The 18,015-nt window shown below is 44.4% G+C and overlaps 1 protein-coding gene across 9 annotated transcripts in view; it reads left to right on the plus strand.

The window, feature by feature from the left end:
* Positions 1-260: 260 nt before the first annotated feature.
* Positions 261-18,015, plus strand: part of LOC139538419 (formin-like protein 2) — a 95,172-nt gene continuing 77,417 nt past the window's right edge. For all 9 annotated transcript variants that reach the window (XR_011667737.1, XM_071340422.1, XM_071340417.1 and 6 more), the window contains exon 1: positions 261-828. Coding sequence is in view for 8 of the 9 variants with exons in the window: in XM_071340422.1 (XP_071196523.1) it covers positions 715-828 (114 nt within the window). In the remaining variant the exon portion in view is untranslated. The remainder of the gene's footprint in view (positions 829-18,015) is intronic.

Raw genomic sequence — 18,015 nt, forward strand, 5'->3', positions numbered from 1 at the left:
TCAAGGGGTCTGAATACTTTCTGAGTGCACTGTATAATGGTTCTAAAGGAGGACTTCTAATTTGGCCATTCCTAATTCTTGGGATTATGGGATTTAAATACTGGACTAAGATTGCAATACAGGTTGTGGACTAAGTAAATAAGGTTGTTATGCACATGTTATACACCATGAGTAGACTGCATATACCAGCATGCAATCATACAAAACATCGTACGGCTTATGGCACGCCCAAGTAGTAGGCTTGTCTGAAAGAGCTCATTACTCCAACGTGTAGAGATGTGATTGTCTACAGGACTCTTTACTGTGTTAGTTGGTCATCACTGGGGAGATTTAGCTAGCTACACATACGGGGATTGCTAAACCTGAATCATGCACATCGTCATTACATCTAACTGGGAGTGGAGCAGAAATTGTGCAAGATATGGATAGGACTTATCTTTGGTTCTAGAGATTGCGCGGTTGTTGCTCCGAGTCAAGTTTCCAGCAAGTCCCATATTCCATAATGCTTCACGAGGACTCGACTCATTGGAACCATGTGCACATTTCCTCACGTGTGTTTCATGTTGAAGCGGTGAGGCTGGGATAAAACGGGAAAATTAGCAAACAACAAGCATTGGTGCAAATATTTTTTTGTCGTAGACTTTCTGTGATTTCTGAAGTCGAGGAGGAAGGTGTGCACGATAGTTGTGACCCAGCTAAAATAAGTCAAGAAACATGGGGAACGCAGGGAGTATGGACCAACAAACTGATTTCAGGGGACATAACATGCCTTTGAAACTGCCTATGCCGGAGCCAGGTGAATTGGAGGAGAGATTCGCAATCGTTTTGGTATGTTCACTCTACTTTCTTATCGAACACTGGCTGATAAGTTTCCCATTCTTTGTCTTGCGCCATGCCTCATTTGCGCTGGCACCGCACAACCGCTAACAGTACCTAGCGCAGCATTCTCTCAACTCAAGCTCGTTCATCTTTTGTGTTGATTGAGGTCGACTTCGAGGGGACATTTCACAAATATACAAGTTTGTGTTTTTAGTCTTTTTTTTTACGCATGCCATGTTAGTGTTAAGCTAGCAGATAAGCATGGAAGTCATTATGTTTTGTTTTCTTATTTTTCTTTCCTGACATGTTTTTACATTGATCTGACTGCAACAAATAATCACATTTAGTTGTTCTGTAGAGAACTACATGGACAAAATTCAAAGAGTCTAATAGTTTATACATTTCCTTTATTTTAGTGGGTGAAGTTATACAATTAGCCAATGAAGGCCACTGAACTCAGCAAGTTTGCTCCCTTAACGATCAGAATGTCAATATAACCTCAGACATTTGAGTGGTTAGCTGTTTGCCCCATGGCTCTATACATGAACCAAAGGGTAGTCTTGCAAATTCGAAAATGCCTTTCTGGGTGTGACATTCATAGTGTTTAGTCAGAGAATGTTTGTTCAGCCTGTATAAGCCTAGGCTATTTACCTACACAGCATGCTTCTGTAAATGTGATGTGTAGCCACCTGTGTTTACTATAATAACCACCTGCACAGCTGTCAAGACAAAATTAGCAAGTTAGCTACTTTATTGAAATCTGCTCCGTTCATCTCCATTTTCTGTATTTTAAGATGAGATACAGCCTACATGACTAATACACCTTCTCAATGTTTCAGTATCCTAAATCATGGCCTTAAACCAATAGCCTATTTTTTGCATTACATACCATGCACGACAGCCTGTTCAGGAAATTCTGCGTTCAAATGCGATGACAATTGTGCATTTCTGTGCTATGTGTTGCTACTTCAGGGGCACTTTACAGTACAGCCCTCCAGTTAAGGCACATGGGTGGGGGGGGGCTCATGACTGTAAGGCCCGGTTTTGTGAGGTTGTGTAAATGTGGGTCAGACATTATTGTAGTCAGACCTAATACTCCACTCAACGGAGGGTAGGCAGCTCTGTTGTGGGACCTGGGCGCGCCTGCAACACACGTAGTCTAACACAGACCTACTAAGAAGGTTATGCAGTGCCATGTGACTTCAGCGATCCTGCCACTGTACTTGTCAGAAGGAACGGTTAAAGGAGGAAATAACTGTTACATGTTTTATTCTGTGTTTCCCCCTTTTCTCTGTCTTGGGGTATAGTCTGTTTCTCTGTTTGCTGACCGTGCTGGCCCAAGCCATTTAGCCTGTTATTACCTAATGGATCAAGTTATTTTTTTTCTTCCGTGGGAGTAACTAATGCGTGTCACAGTGTTCTAGTTGGGGCGTAATTGCTGCGTGTCCTGGCCAGATGAATCCCATTCTGTGTCGGAGGAGAGGGAGGCAGGGAGCAGACTTCTGTCTAGAGATGGGTTCCATCCCAATTGGCACAGTATTCGCTTGACCAGAGCCCATAGGTAGTGGACTTTATATGGGAAATGGTGTCATTTGGGACAGAGACAGGGTTGACGTCACACTTGCCTAATCCCGTCTGCTTTTAGGATCACCTGGCTGCTTCTCATGATCTGCCTGGCTCGAATACCTAGCCTGCTTTTCAACTAACAGGCCGAACAAAGTAGGATAGAGGAACAGAATTGAACTGCCTTAAGGCGCTACTCTGAGGATACTGTAACCATTGTTAGCTTTTCCCAGCGTGCTCATTACCCACATTTATTTTCCCTCCGTAAAGGTGTAGGTCATTGATGGACTAATGAGTCACATTGGAAATGGATCCGTTTAGTAAATGCTACTAGCTGAATCCCTAAGCACTGGCTTAAACAACAGTGGGTCTGGTTGCACCAGGAGTAATCAGTGCTGGGACTGACGCTCACTGAAGAGGGATGGATGTGACATTGAGGGAGTTCCAGCTAGAATGTTCTTCAGCATGGTTGGCATGTCAGCGAAACTCCCTCCCTCTGCCAGTAGGATGTCTTTACTCTTGGCAGGACGCGAACCGTGCGGGCATTAGGCGAGTTTAGCGTCTTAATCACAGCACTTAGCTATATATAATGCTATTTAAACCCTGTTGCATGCCAGCCATGCCCGTTGGCTGGTGGCTCCCCCTATACCTCGGTGAGCGTGTGAATCTGGTAACCCGGTGTGTCACTTTAACCTGCAAGGCTAATGATTGCAAAGATTTATTGGGGCCCTCTATTATTGATCAATACCACCATACATCACTCACTGGTTGATAAGTATGTGCAGCAGGCTGATGGTATCACGGGTTGGGCGCTATGACTTCATTTCTTTCTTTGCCAACTCAAAAAAGCATTCCAATCTCCGTAGATTGGGCCTATGTAAAACAGTCTATTTAAAAAATTAACAGGATGGCCTGTATGTAATTAAATTATTTGAGAAAATATCCCTTTCAAACTGCGATGCTATATTGTCCGAGTATATTAGGCCTATATTTAGAGAATTTTAAATGGCTTTTGCCTTAAAGTTCCTTTTCCAAATGGTTCTTTTAAGCCGTAGAGGTGACTTAATTACAACATGTTTACATAAGAGCTCCCTCTTAATCTGATCCTTAGGGATCTAGAGCGGTGGTCACCATGGTCGATCGTCAAGGCATTCCTAGTCGATCACCAAACATTTCTGTAGAAAAACCAATGGTAAAGGTTTGTGCTCTTTGTTGTGTGTTGCGCTGTTGGCGGTAGGTGCACTTGATTCAGAAGCCTAGGTAGGCAAAGTGTTTCCATTTTTAACCATTTCATTTTGTCTAAAAGAAAAACTCAGCCTACCTGGCGAACTGGGAGAGCTGTGGCCAAATGAAGTGTGCCTACTGCGCTGTCCAATCGGATAGCTCAAATCACCATGCCTACAGCTTCCACGACCCTGGCCACAGCAACATTTTATACTAGCCTACTTGACATTTCATAACGTTTAAAACCATGACCAGAGAGAGACTGTCAAAGAGTACAGCAAATAGATTCTGTTTTTATGAGTGAGTTCATGTTGAAGATTTTAATTCAGCACTGTCAACACTGTTTTTATTCAACACTTTTACAAAACATAAAATGCACTTCTCCCTACTTCCACTCACGCTGCAGCTGAAATGAACGAGTAGCTAAATGTATTAATAGGCCTGTGTTTTTATTATTATTATTATTATTTTAATATTGAGGAAAATGTCACTTTCTCTGGTCAAATCAAATAAACGTTTATTTGTCACGTGCATCGAATACTTGCAGCCTCTAACCAACAGCGCATTTTTTTTTTAAACAAGGTATTAGGTGAACAATAGGTAAGTAAAAAAGTAAAAAAACAGTGAAAAATAAGGCTATATACAGTAGCGAGGCTATATACAGGCACCAGTTAGTCAGGCTGATTGAGGGAGTATGTACATGTAGATATGGTTAAAGTGACTATGCATACATGATAAACAGAGAGTAGCAGTAGCGTCAAAAAGGGGTTGGTGGATGGTGGGTGGCGGGAAACTATGCAGATAGCCCGGTTAGCCAATGTGCGGGGACACTGGTTGGTCGAGCTAATTGAGGTAGTATGTATATGAATGTATAGTTAAAGTGACAATGCATATATGATAAACAGAGAGTAGCAGCACTGTAAAAGAGGGGTTGGGCTCCTGTTCAGGAGTCTTATGGCTTGGGGTAAAAACTGTTGAGAAGCCTTTTTGTCCTAGACTTGGCACTCCGGTACCGCTTGCCATGCGGTAGTAGAGAGAACAGTCTTTGACTGGGGTTGCTGGGGTCCTTGACAATTTTTAGGGCCTTCCTCTGACGCTGCCTGGTGTAGACGTCCTGGATGGCAGGCAACTTTGCCCCAGTGATGTACTGGGCCGTATGCACTACCCTCTGTAGTGCTTTGCGGTCAGAGGCCAAGCAATTGCCGTACCAGGCAGTGATGCAACCAGTCAGGATGCTCTCGATGTTGCAGCTGTAGAACCTTTTGAGGCTCTGAGGACACATGCCAAATCTTTTCAGTTTCCTGAGGGGGAATAGGCGTTGTCGTGCCCTCTTCACGACTGTCTTGGTGTGTTTGGACCATTCTAGTTTGTTGGTGATGTGGACACCAAGGAACTTGAAGCTCTCAACCTGCTCCACTATAGCCCCGTCGGTGAGAATGGGGGCGTGCTCGGTCCTCCTTTTCCTGTAGTCCACAATTATCTCCTTAGTCTTGGTTACGTTGAGGGATAGGTTGTTATTCTGGCACCACCCGGCCAGGTCTCTGACCTCCTCCCTATAGGCTGTCTCGTCGTTGTCCGTGATCGGGCCTACCACTGTTGTGTCGTCTGCAAACTTAATGATGGTGTTGGACTCGTGCCTGGCCATGCAGTCGTGGGTGAACAGGGAGTACAGGAGGGGACTGAGCACGCACCCCTGAGGGGCTCCAGTGTTGAGGATCAGCGTGGCAGATTTGTTGCTACCTACCCTCACCACCTGGGGGCGGGCCGTCATGAAGTCCAGGATCCAGTTGCAGAGGGAGGTGTTTAGTCCCAAGATCCTTAGCTTAGTGATGAGCTTTGAGGGTACTATGGTGTTGAACGCTGAGCTGTAGTAAATTAATAGTATTCTCACGTAGGTGTCATAGGAACAACATGAATTTGTGCATGAGGCATATGCGGCGCGACTTGAGGTGGAAGACTGTGTCCCCTCTCTCTGGAAAGTCTCACCGTAGAAAAGGAGAGAGCAGGGGCCGTGAGAGGCGGACCCTCTGCTGATTTCTCCCTCCCTCCACTCAGACTAATTTTCTGTTCAAAACAACTGGGAACTTGGAAATCTCTGACTTCCGACTTCAGTGTGTTCAAGACTACTGGGAACTCGGAAATCTCTGACTTCCGACTTCAGTGCGTTCAAGACTACTGGGAACTTGGAAATCTCTGACTTCCGACTTCAGTGCGTTCAAGACTACTGGGAACTCGGAAAGAAACGGTCATCCAACTCGGAATTCCAAGTCGGAAACTCGGGCATCTTTCTAGAGCTCTGATCTGAAGATCACGAACATTATGATTGGACCTTGTTAATTTCCTGAGTTCCCAGTTGTCTTGAAAGCACCATGACCATCAGATGCAGGTACCATCAGTCCAGTAAAATACAATAGCTAATTATTTCAATTTATGCTCAGCTGTGCCTCGCAAGTGCTACACGAACTGATCTATTTTATCATCAAAGCTCGAGTTTTGAAATATGAGAAGAACAATATTGGCAGGCCAAGCATATAGCCAATATGCTGTGATAATGTATTAGGCCTACTGCACAAACCTCATTCCTACAGAACAGTTTTGAATAGGTTAGTTACATTTTCTAAGTCATGTTGCTTTTTGACTGGTGATCTTGACTCAAAAAAGGTTGGTGTCCACTGATCCAAAGGGTAGCTGGGTAGCTGCGAAGGCCCCGCCAGCTCCTACATTAAGAAACCAGGTGGATTTAACAAGGTTGGGAGGGATTTGACTAAATGAAAGCATTGACTTCTCCACAGACCCTGTAATGTTCAACCCAAAACAACTCTATGTCCATGATCAGCAGACAGCTGTGCTTTTTTTAGGCTATGTGATGCACCTCATTACAGCTTTATTGTCACGTCCTGACCATAGTTCTTGTGTGTTTTGCTTGTTTAGTGTTGGTCAGGACGTGAGCTGGGTGGGAATTCTATGTTGTGTGTCTAGTTTGTCTGTTTCTGTGCTCAGCCTAATATGGTTCTCAATCAGAGGCAGCTGTCAATCGTTGTCCCTGATTGAGAATCATATATAGGTGGCTTGTTTTATGTTGGGATTTTGTGGGTGGTTGTCTCCTGTGTCAGTGTTTGTGCCACACGGGACTGTGACGGTTAGTAGGTTTGTTGTTTTGTATTCTTGTCTAGTTTTCATGTCATTAAATTATGGAAACTTACCACGCTGCAGATTGGTCCTCCGATCCTTCTCGCCTCTCCTCGTCTGAGGAGGACGACGACTTAGACTGCCGTTACATTTATTCTGTTTGAGGTCACAATTGACTGTGTAGTAACACTGTAATTACCATAGTAACAACATTGTAACATGTTGTTACGTAGGCTTATAAATAGACTAATTGCTTTGTAATTACATAGTAGGGGAATCTGGTTGTTATTACGCAGGTGGAATAGTGGAATTTATATGTACTTGTACTGCAATCATAAGAATAGACATTGAGAACAGAGTTAGTGCCCTTCAGGTAGCCTTTGCCTGGAAAAGTCCACGTTTGCTCCAGGCTGATTCTACTAAGCCTAACTGTTTCCCCTTACAAAGCAAATTGCCTTCCGCTGATACAGCTGCTGTAGGGGACTCAAATAATCCCTAGAGCTATGGCTGATATTTAAACTAGACATCATTTGAATGTAAGGCCTCTGCCAAGATAAGGCAAAGTATTTCAGATGCGACCTTGACCATGGAGAGAAAATAGTATAATGTGAACTTCCATTTAGGGCTGTTACGATTATGCCATTTTTGGTGACGATGAATTGTCATGCAAATGGCCCCGTTTTTGTCATAATTGTTTATTTTTTGTCATTGTTTTTTAAAACTTGTAGTGCATCATAATGCATCTTTGAAAATTAGCTGCAACATACCTAATGAATACAACACAGCTTTGGTGATACCCCTGTATAAAAAAACGTATGGTTTTAACCGCTTATAACTTTTGAAAATGAAGCTTCTCTTTACTGTGCTGTTCTCCTCTTAAAATGATTACTAACATTACCCACTTCATGTAAAAAAAATAAAAAAAGACAACTTCTATTGTGTAAACTACGCTATATATACAAAAGTAAGTGGACCCTTCAAATTAGTGGATTCGGTTATTTCAGCCACACCCGTTGCTGACAGGTGTATAAAATCGAGCACACAGCCATGCAATCTCCATAGACAAACATTGGCAGTAGAATGGCCTTACTGAAGCGCACAGTGACTTTCAACGTGGCACCGTCATAGGATGCCACCTTTCCAACAAGTCAGTTCGTCAAATTTCTACCCTGCTAGAGCTGCCCCGGTCAACTGTAAGTGCTGTTATTGTGAAGTGGAAGCGTCTAGGAGCAACAATGGCTCAGCCGCGAAGTGTTAGGCCACACAACCTCACAGAACGTTACCACCGAGTGCTGAATAGTCTGTCCTCGGTTGTGACCCTCACTACTGAGTTCCAAACTGCCTCTCGAAGCAAAGACAGCACAATAACTGTTCGCAGGGGCTTCATGAAATGGGTTTCCATGGCTGAGCAGTCGCACACAAGCCTAAGATCACCATGCGCAATGCCAAGTGTCGGCTGGAGTGGTGTAAAACTTGCCGCCTTTAGACTCTGTAGCAGTGGAAACGCGTTCACTGGAGTGATGAACCACGCGTCATCATCTGGCAGTCCAACGGATTAATCTGGGTTTGGCGGATGCCAGGAGAACACTACCTCCCCGAATGCATAGTGCCAACTGTAAAGTTTGGTGAAGGAGGAATAATGATCTGGGGCTGTTTTTCATGGTTCGGTCTAGGCCCCTTAGTTCCAGTGAAGGGAAATCTTAACGGTACAGCATACAAAGACTTTCTAGACCATTCTGTGCTTCCAACTTTGTGGCAACAGTTTGGGGAAGGCCCTTTCCTGTTTCAGCATGACAATGCCCCCCGTGCACAAAGCGAGGTTAATACAGAAATGTTTTTTTGAGATCAGTGTGGAAGAACTTGACTGGCCTGCACAGAGCCCTGACCTCAACCCCATTGAACACATTTGGGAAGAATTGGAACGCCGCCTGTGAGCCAGGCCTAATCGCTCAACATGAGTGCCCAACCTCACTAATGCTCTTGTGGCTGAATGGAAGCACGTCCCTGCAGCAATGTTCCAACATATAGTGGAAAGCTTTCCCAGAAGTGGATGGAGGCTGTTATAGAAGCAAAGAGGGGACCAACTCCATATTAATGCCCAAGATTATGGAATGAGATGTTCGACGAGCAGGTGTCCACATACTTTTGGTAATGTAGTGTATATGTAATTGAATATAAAGTTGAATCCCCCTTCTTCTTATATGAATGCATTAAGACGATTATGAAGCAAAATAACTTTTTCGCGGTTATTGTCCATAGTTGATGGTTATACAATAATTGTGCCAGCCTCTACTTCCATTATAAGCTTAGGCTATGATACAGACTTGTAATCTTAGATTTGTAGATTTGATTAAGTAGCAGGACTGTAATTTCATTTCCATGAACACGTTTTTGCTCGAAGGGCTGTTTTTACCAGGTAGCCTAACTCGTTCTTTGTAGGTCATACTTTGTCGCAGTAAAAACATATATATTTTCGTGTGAATAAGGCCTATGACAATAATTTTACAAACGCTCACAGTTTTAATCATACTCAATGTATTCTAGCTGTCATGCTTATTTACAATGAAGGGTAGGGCCGTCATTGTAAATAATAATTTGTTCTTAACTGACTTGCCTAGTTAAATAAAGGTTAAATAAATACAAAAATAAATGTCAATACAATCAAACTAGCATGGGCAAAGATCACAAGTCAGTCATAATAGGCTAGTACAGGTGTCAAACACAAGGCCTTTGAACCCAATAGGACAAACAAGCGAATATAAAATGAGTCAAAAGTTGCGTTATCTACTTCATAAAATTACAGCCCGATGTTCTTGCATTGGTGAATTCAACTTCAATTGCGCTGCTTTCATTTGTTCTTAACTGTAGGCCTCAACACTTTGCTATGTCCCTTGCTGTAGTTGCTTACATTTCTGTAGTTTCTTGCGTTGTGTCGTGAACTGTCATACTGAACGTCCCTCCATTGATCACTGTCGAGCCCCTCTGTTTTTGTAAGCATGATGAAGACAGCTCATTACACACTAAGGCTCTGTTTTCATCAAAAATGTGGACGTTTCCATTTTTCATCGAACACAGAGGTGGAAAACAGTAGGTCTAAGTGAGTTTGGCATTTAGGCTAGTAGTCTCTTTCACTCAGGAGCAAGTCTGTAAGCTCTCGTGTGGTTTCCATAGCACCCATGACATTAGTGTTGACTGTTTCAACATGGGAAATAATCAAAGAGATGGGTTGCACTAGACTAGAGGTGTTTTCCTGTTTTCTAAAGGGCAATTCCACGATAAAGGACCCCATTTTTCACTTAAAATTCTATTCATTTGAACATTTTACAAAAACACATTTACTGGAAGAGCTGTGCAGATGCAAAGTTTGGTAACAAAAATTTGTTAATCTCGCTGTTCACCATGTTAAAGCAGGGATGGATCTTAATTTAGGCTTTGCTGTATACACAGGCTTGCGAGGGAGGCAGAGAAGCTTGAGGCAGTTATTGGGACTTGCTTGAATGGGGGCTGAGGGCTTAGCTTTTGTCATAGCTGGAGTTCTCAACAGCCAAGATTACTGTATATATATATATATAAACTGCTTTGTTTAAAGGAAGCCAAAGGACCATTATCTTTTCTTGTTATTATACCCTGAGATACTGTAAAAAATTTAACATTTTGGTAAACGGGCCACAGTTTGAAAAATTGTCAGCTCGATCTGGTTAGAGTATATTTGCCATTTTAAAGTACCTTTCTCCATGCCCACTCAGTAGGCCTCTATCTTTTGAGAAAAGAAATGCAAACAGTGGTAAAGGAGAAATACATTAATAGCCAGCGTTCTTTGCATTTTTCATGCTGACTCTTCATTAAAAGAGTCAAATAAATGGCTATTCTCTGTGCCGCAGAGCCTGGCAGTAACGCTAGAACGGCAGGCAGCTAGGCTAGTGGCCGTCCCCTCCCCGGGTCCAGCTCCGTCCCATAGCGATTAGTCTGGGGATGCTGCTGACCTGGGCTGCTTCTGCTGGGTCGCTCAGGGGATTGATTGAGAGGCAACAGTTGACGTGGTGTTGGAACTCCAGGATGCTCCCGGACTAATTAGCTGTCACAGAGAGGAACACAGAACTGTTAATGGGAGAGAAGTAGTAGGCCTAGTGATCCAGCCAGCACCACATTGGCCAGTCCAACTCATCACAAGTCTTAGGCTGCTGTGGTGTGCGATGGGCTTTTTAAAGCATACACTGCAGGCAGGCAGCAGAGCTTGAAGGCTTCGGCCTCGCTCCCTCTGCTGGCATAGAATCAGCTAGTTGTGTGGGAACCAGCCTTTTGGCTGTGTGCAAGGAGCGTCAGGTCGAAACCGTTTTGGTTCCCTTTCAGTCGGTACTTTCGGTACAACACATCACAATAGGGAGTCGCAGTCTCGCAAGCTCGACTGAAGAACATACGATCACGCCTGACAAGGCCAATGAAACCCAAGCCTTGCCGGAAGCCCCGCCTTCCACAGGTGATAACACTGAGGCTCGGATTAATTCCTTAAATTCTTCAGGTCTTCACATCGAGCTGAGCAGAACAATTCACGCTGCTATCTTTAAACAAACATTGGAAATCGAGACTGTCAAACTTGTGTGCTAGAGTTTGTATTTTGTTTTTGTTGTTTCCCTGAACAAAAATATAAACGCAACTGTTAGTGAGTATTTCTCCTTTGCTGACAGGTGTGGCACCTGACACCTGACAGGTGTGGCATATCAAGAAGCTGATTAAACAGCATGATTATACAGGTGCACCTTGTGCTAGGGGCAATAAAAGGCCACACTAAAATGTGCAGTTTTGTCACACAACACAATGCAACAGATGTTTTTGTTTTGAGGGAACGTGCAATTGGCATGCTGACTTGGAATGTTCACCAGAGCTGTTGCTAGGGAATTGAATGTTAATTTCTCTACCATAAGCCACCTTCAACGTCATTTTAGAGAATTTGGCTATACATCCAACCGGCCTCACAACCGTTGACCACTTGTAACCACGCCAGCCCAGGACCTCCACATCTGGCTTCTTCACCTGCGGGATCGTCTGAGACCAGCCACCCGGACAGCTGATGGAACTGAGGAGGTTTTCTGTCTGTAATAAAGCCCTTTTGTGGGGAAAAAATCATTTTGTTTGGCTGGGCCTGGCTCCCCAGTGCGCCCCTGCCCAGTCATGTGACTTCCGTAGATTAGGGCCTAATGAATTTATTTCCATTGACTTATTTCCTTATATGAACTGTAGCTCAGTAAAATCATTGAAATTGTTGCATATTGCGTTTATATTTTTGTTCAGTATAGTATTCTTCGAGTTGCTTAGCCTGGCTATAGCATTGAGTTAGATAGCAAAAAATGTGACTGACACAACGAAGACTGACATCCAGGCACGGGTTTGCAACCATGTCCCCAGTCATGCAGCTATTCTACAGCACTAAAAGATACTCACGATTGTTGTCTCGTTTGTCTCGGCTTGGCGCACGGTCAGGCTGCCCTCACTCAAACCAGTCTGGGTGCACATTGCCACTGACTGCGTGCAAAGTCTCTGGATAAATGTGTAGCCTTCTTGAGGAAGCTTTGAGTTTCTGATAGTGCCTTTCCTCTCCCGGATGCCTGTACCTCGGCTGAGGCTGAGTTGCGGGGATGGGAGCTGGGGCTTTGGTCGGATCAGACGTCTTGTTTTTGCCTGAGCTTGATGCATGCGGATGCTGCACTTGCTCAACCTGGTCTTGTGTGTATTGTCACCGGTTGCAGGAGACTACTCTCGAAGGGAGAAGTCGACCAGGTTCGGTGGGGACTACCTGCCACCTGTGCATCTCTTTCCAGAATTGGTTGACTAAGAGTCCAGTCCTACGAGACGTTTGAGACTAGGCTATAGCGAAATGCTGCAAAGCGTGCTACTAGCTAATCCTGCCTTCCCAACGGTGGAATTGCTGGTGTAGTTCTCTTCTTTAGTGTACGTTGCGTTCAGTTGCTTGGTTATTCTAAACTGACAGGTCCCACCTCACAGTGCTACGGTCAAAGAAATGTTCAATACCGGAGGAAGGCTCCACAAGCTCAGGCTTGGCTACTAATCCACTGGGCGAACACCAGCTAGCTGGCTACTAGCTTAGCTTAGACTAAAGCCTCATGGCTAATGTCGGCTAGCATACATAACAAGCGGAAAATGAAACTACTAGCTTTCTCCCAGTGTTATGGCAACCCCACCCTTATATCCAACTGTTGGAGTTGTAGGGAGTGGAGGAAGCGGGGCATGTGTGCTCACCTCCGGTGAGGATGCAGCCCCCGGGCATCTACTGTATCTTGGGGGCTTGTGGCACAGGTCTGAGTTACCAGTGTTCCCCACCATTAAAACAACAGTGCCCCCATTTTTGTTATGGCCAAACTAGGTACATCAGCCTTTGCAGGAGCCCCAGGTACCCAGAAAGGTTCCCAGGTTCCATGCAGGCTATACAGTCTCACGTGAGCACAACCTATGTTGGAAGCTAGCCTCTGCCAGGTCCCCCAAAAAACGGATGTTCCGGTTTTCAGGGGAAATGGAAAGAGAGCTTTTGCAATTTTGAATGTTGAACAGAGATCTCTATATAATGACGAGATGCTCATGTCTCTGCCCTAACAATGGAAGTTGTTGTCCCAAAGGCGGGACATACGCCCATGGAATGGGCTTATTTTGGACAGATTTTGAGCAAGAGTGAAACCTCTCGCTTCGCCTCTTCCTCTCTGTCTTAACAAGGCGACACTCCATCTTAGCTCCTTCTCCACATTTACTTCTACCCTCCATACCCAGACACTTTGTCACCTTGAATGGGAAGAAGGGATAACTCGGGGGTCACCCTTCCCAAATAGATCTTTGTTTTACTGGGTTTTCATCTGGGATTTCATCGCCAAGCCAGGCATGTGCGTGCTAGTCCCTATGGGGTCTGGTGATGCAGGTTATGGACTTTATAGGCGATCTAATAGCGGTTGCGGAGTTGTGCACGGAACAAGGAATGCTGAGTTCAACCTTGCTGTTTCCCACACACAGTCTATGAGGTATGCCCTCACGATGCTCGGTCTTCCTCCGTCTCACCACATTTAGTTCTGGTTTCCCCCGGGGTCTATTTCTCATACGTGCGTTCCAACGCTGGGTGTTAGCCCAGTCGCCTGGACGCATCTCACCACCTAAATCGAGTGCTTCAGGTAATTCCCTTCATGCCTCCGGACCCAGGCTCTGACGACAAGGAGGGACTCTGTCCCTCTCTCTCCTGGCGTTGGCTCGCTCCATAGGTGCAGGGACTTGTTGCCTCGGGCGTGCAGGGAGTGTAGTAACGGTGGTAGCGAGTCGAGGGAGCAAGCAGTGCTGAACACATGCTGGTGTCCCACACAGTCTCCGAGGTTCATAGTAGACCCCAAAAGGAGCTGTTGGTCTTTGTCTCAGCACATTTCATTTCTGGGTTGGAATTAGATTTGATGATGTATCGCACCTTAGTATTTATTAGGATCCCCATTAGCTGCTACCAAGGCAGCAGCTACTCTTCCTGGGGTCCGAACAGGATTAAAACAATTACATCACAACAACAGCCTAAATCATAAATAAACAATATATAAGACATTATTACATTATACAGTTAGTGTACAAACCATTAGGAAAACCAGCTCTTTCCATGACAAAGACTGACCAGGTGAATCCAGGTTAAACTATGACCTTATTGATGTCACCTGTTAAATCCACTTAAATCAGTGTAGTTGAAGGGGAGGAGACATGTTTAAGAAGGGTTATTAAGCCTTGAGACAATTGAGACATGGATTGTGTATGTGTGCCATTCAGAGGGTGAATGGGACAGGTAAAACATTTAAGTGCCTTTGAACGGGGTATGGAAGTAGGTGCCAGGTGCACCGGTTTGAGTGTGTCAAGAACTGCAACGCTGCTGGGTTTTTCACGCTCAACAGTTTCCTGTGTGTATCAAGAATGGTCCACCACCCAAAGGACATACAGGCAACTTGACACAACTGTGAGAAGCATTGGAGTCAACATGGGCCAGCATCCGTGTGGAACGCTTTTGACACCTTATAGTCCATGCACGACAATTTGAGGCTGTTCTTAGGGCATAAAGGGGTGCAACTCAATATTAGGATTAGTTCCTAATGTTTTGTACACTCAGTGTAACGCTTACAAATTTACAATTTTAAAATCCACAATACCACAAAATTACAATGTGTGTGTAGAGTGCGTGTGTTTGAGTGTGGTTGTGCGTATGGGAGTGTGGGTGTGGCTCTTCACAGTCCGCGTTGTGCTGTGAGATGTTGTTTAATCAGTTTTTTATATGATTTTACAGCTTTTTTACTGTCTGTCCCTTTTCCAGCTAGGTTAGAAAGTGTGTTGTCGCCTGTACCTGATCTGTTGGGTATAATAATCTCCATGGTAGCGTTTTTTTCCCCTGGGTCTTTTTTTAAATGTGTGCCTTCCCGCACTGGCGGATAGTCAGTGACCTGGAGGCAGCTTATTACTTAACCAAGTGCTTCAGGTATCCCCTTCATGTCAACTGGCTCTGTGGTGAGACTCTCTGCTTCCAGGGTTCAGGGTTTTATCCTGCTGGATGGGTCATATGGGGGAGTGACAGTTGCGCAGAGCACGCTCCATATCTAGGGAGACCCTCTCCTTTGGGAGGGGTGGCTGCATCCCTGGGCTCCCAGGCATGGGATGTGTTCGGCAAGACCAACGTAAACCTTATTGCATCGCGAGAAAACAAGCATTGTTGTCGGTTCTTCGCGATGGGGACTCGAGGTTCACCTTCCAACAGGACAACGATCCTAAGCACACAGCCAAAACAACTAAGGAATGGCTTCGGGACAAGTCTCTGAATGTCCTTGAGTGGCCCAGCCAGAGCCAGACTTGAACTCGATCAAACATCTCCGAGAGACCTGAAAATAGCTGTGCAGCGACGCTCTCCATCCAACCTGACAGAGCTTGAGAGGATCTGCAGAGAAGAATGGGACAAACTCCCCAAATACAGATGTGCCAAGCTTGTAGCATAATACCCAAGAAGACTCGAGGCTGTAATCGCTGCCAAAGGTGCTTCAACAAAGTACTGAGTAAAGGGTCTGAATACTTACGTAAATGTGACATTTCAGTTGTTTTTTTGCAAACAGTTTTAAACAACTGTTTTTGCTTTGTCATTATGGGGTATTGTGTGTAGATTGTTAAGGAAAATAAACAATTTAATACATTTTAGAATAAGACTGTAACGTAACAAAATGTGGAAACAGATAGTGGTCTGAATACTTTCCGAATCACTATCATCCATGCAGTTTTTTGTATTGGTCATTTCTTAGCTGTTGGTCTACCCTAGCGTAATGAGCAGGTGTAGGGTGAGGCAAGTTAGACATGGTCCAGCTTGGCTCCTTTATGTTGAGCACAGCCAGTTACAGCCAGTCTTCAGTATGGCCCAGCGCAGCAGCCCTACTGGCACAACAACAGTTCCACAACAATAGGAGAGAAGAGTCACTGTTGGCACTCTGCCTCTGGCGTGAACTGCCTCATGGAGTGGTCCTGTGCTCAGCCCAAGGTGACAGCTGTTTGAAACAGCACAAAATTAGACACTGTTTAGACTATCTTAAGTCTGGGTGTTTTTCTGTTTTGTCATTTTGAATTGTTTTATGTTCGAGCTGTTTTATTTGAAGTTCAACTTTATGATTAAAGCAAACCATGCTCCATGTTCCCTCAAAACAGGAGAGAATGTTTTACACGGAGGTCAGTCGTGAATTAGAATCTGTGTCCTGGCACCAGAGGCATTGTTATCTGTGTTGCCCCTTTTGATTTCAAGGACTTATGCGCAATCAAAGGTGTTTACGTCTGACAGCACAGAGAACGGTGACTGGCTCCTTCAAATAGTCTCCGACCATTTACACAAATATTTCCTTCATTTTCTATACCTCTGCTTTGAGTAAAAGTCGGTTAGAGTTAAAAATACATCAGGTTACAGTAAGTCCATGGTCTTTTTTGCCCTACAGCCAGAGTGTATCTAGCCTACTCCTTTCCTAATGCAAGCCTACTCCATTGTGAGTGCAAGGCCATTGTGTCGATCATAGTTATTAGATCTCGGATCTACTGAAGCTGAAATATTAAGGCTTTTGCAGAAAGCTCTGCAGAAGGATTTCCCCCCCAGTACTGACTGATGCGCAACAATCAGTCGGAGTTCTCTAGAGACATTTGTTGCCTTTTGAAGATGTCTGAGTAAAAGGAGGGTTTTGTAGGGTAAGCTCTTGCCAGAAGCAACATCTGCAGTGAAAATGTGAGGTTCTGCCTTGTGTATTTGAATGTACTCTCATGTCATGGCTTGATATAGGCCTCAGAAACAGCTCCTTAGGCTCTAAACAATACAGCAATCTGCTGTTACAGGTTTTTTGGGCTGAAAACGGGCCTCTCCCCCTGGGCCTCGCACATCATACACACACATTGGGCAAAGACCTGACGTCAACATCCTGTCAACATCACATTTTAGTTGGCTGAGTGTACAAAACATTAAGAACTCTTTCCATGACAAAGACTGACCAGGTGAATCCAGGTGAAAGCTATGATCCCTTATTGATGTCACTTGTTAAATCCCCTTCAATCAGTGTAGATGAAGGGAGGAGACAGGTTAAAGAAGGATTTTCAAGCCTTGAGAAAATTGAGATATGGATTGTGTACAGTGGCTTGCGAAAGTATTCACCCCCCTTGGCATTTTTCTTATTTTGTTGCATTACAACCTGGAATTAAAATGGATTTTGGGGGGGGTTGTATAATTTGAAGATGTGAAATATTTTTGTTATTGTGAAACATACAAGAAATAAGACAAAACAACTGAAAACTTGAGTGTGCATAACTATTCCCCCCCCCTCAAAGTCAATACTTTGTAGAGCCACCTTTTGCAGCAATAACAGCTGCAAGTCTCTTGGGGTATGTCTCTATAAGCTTGGCACATCTAGCCACTGGGAGTTTTGCCCATTCTTCAAGGCAAAACTGCTCCAGCTCCTTCAAGTTGGATGGGTCTCCTGGTGTACAGCAGTCTTTAAGTCATACCACAGATTCTCAATTGGATTGACTTTGACTAGGCCATTCCAAGACATTTAAATGTTTCCCCTTAAACCACTCAAGGGTTGCTTTAGCAGTATGCTTAGGGTCATTGTCCTGCTGGAAGGTGAACCTCCATCCCAGTCTCAAATCTCTGGAAAACTGAAACAGGTTTCCCTCAAGAATCTACCTGTATTTAGCGCCATCCATCATTCCTTCAATCCTGAACAGTGTCCCAGTCCCTGATGAAAAACATCT

Source organism: Salvelinus alpinus, chromosome 14, assembly GCF_045679555.1.
Source record: "Salvelinus alpinus chromosome 14, SLU_Salpinus.1, whole genome shotgun sequence".
Classification (NCBI taxonomy): domain Eukaryota; kingdom Metazoa; phylum Chordata; class Actinopteri; order Salmoniformes; family Salmonidae; genus Salvelinus; species Salvelinus alpinus.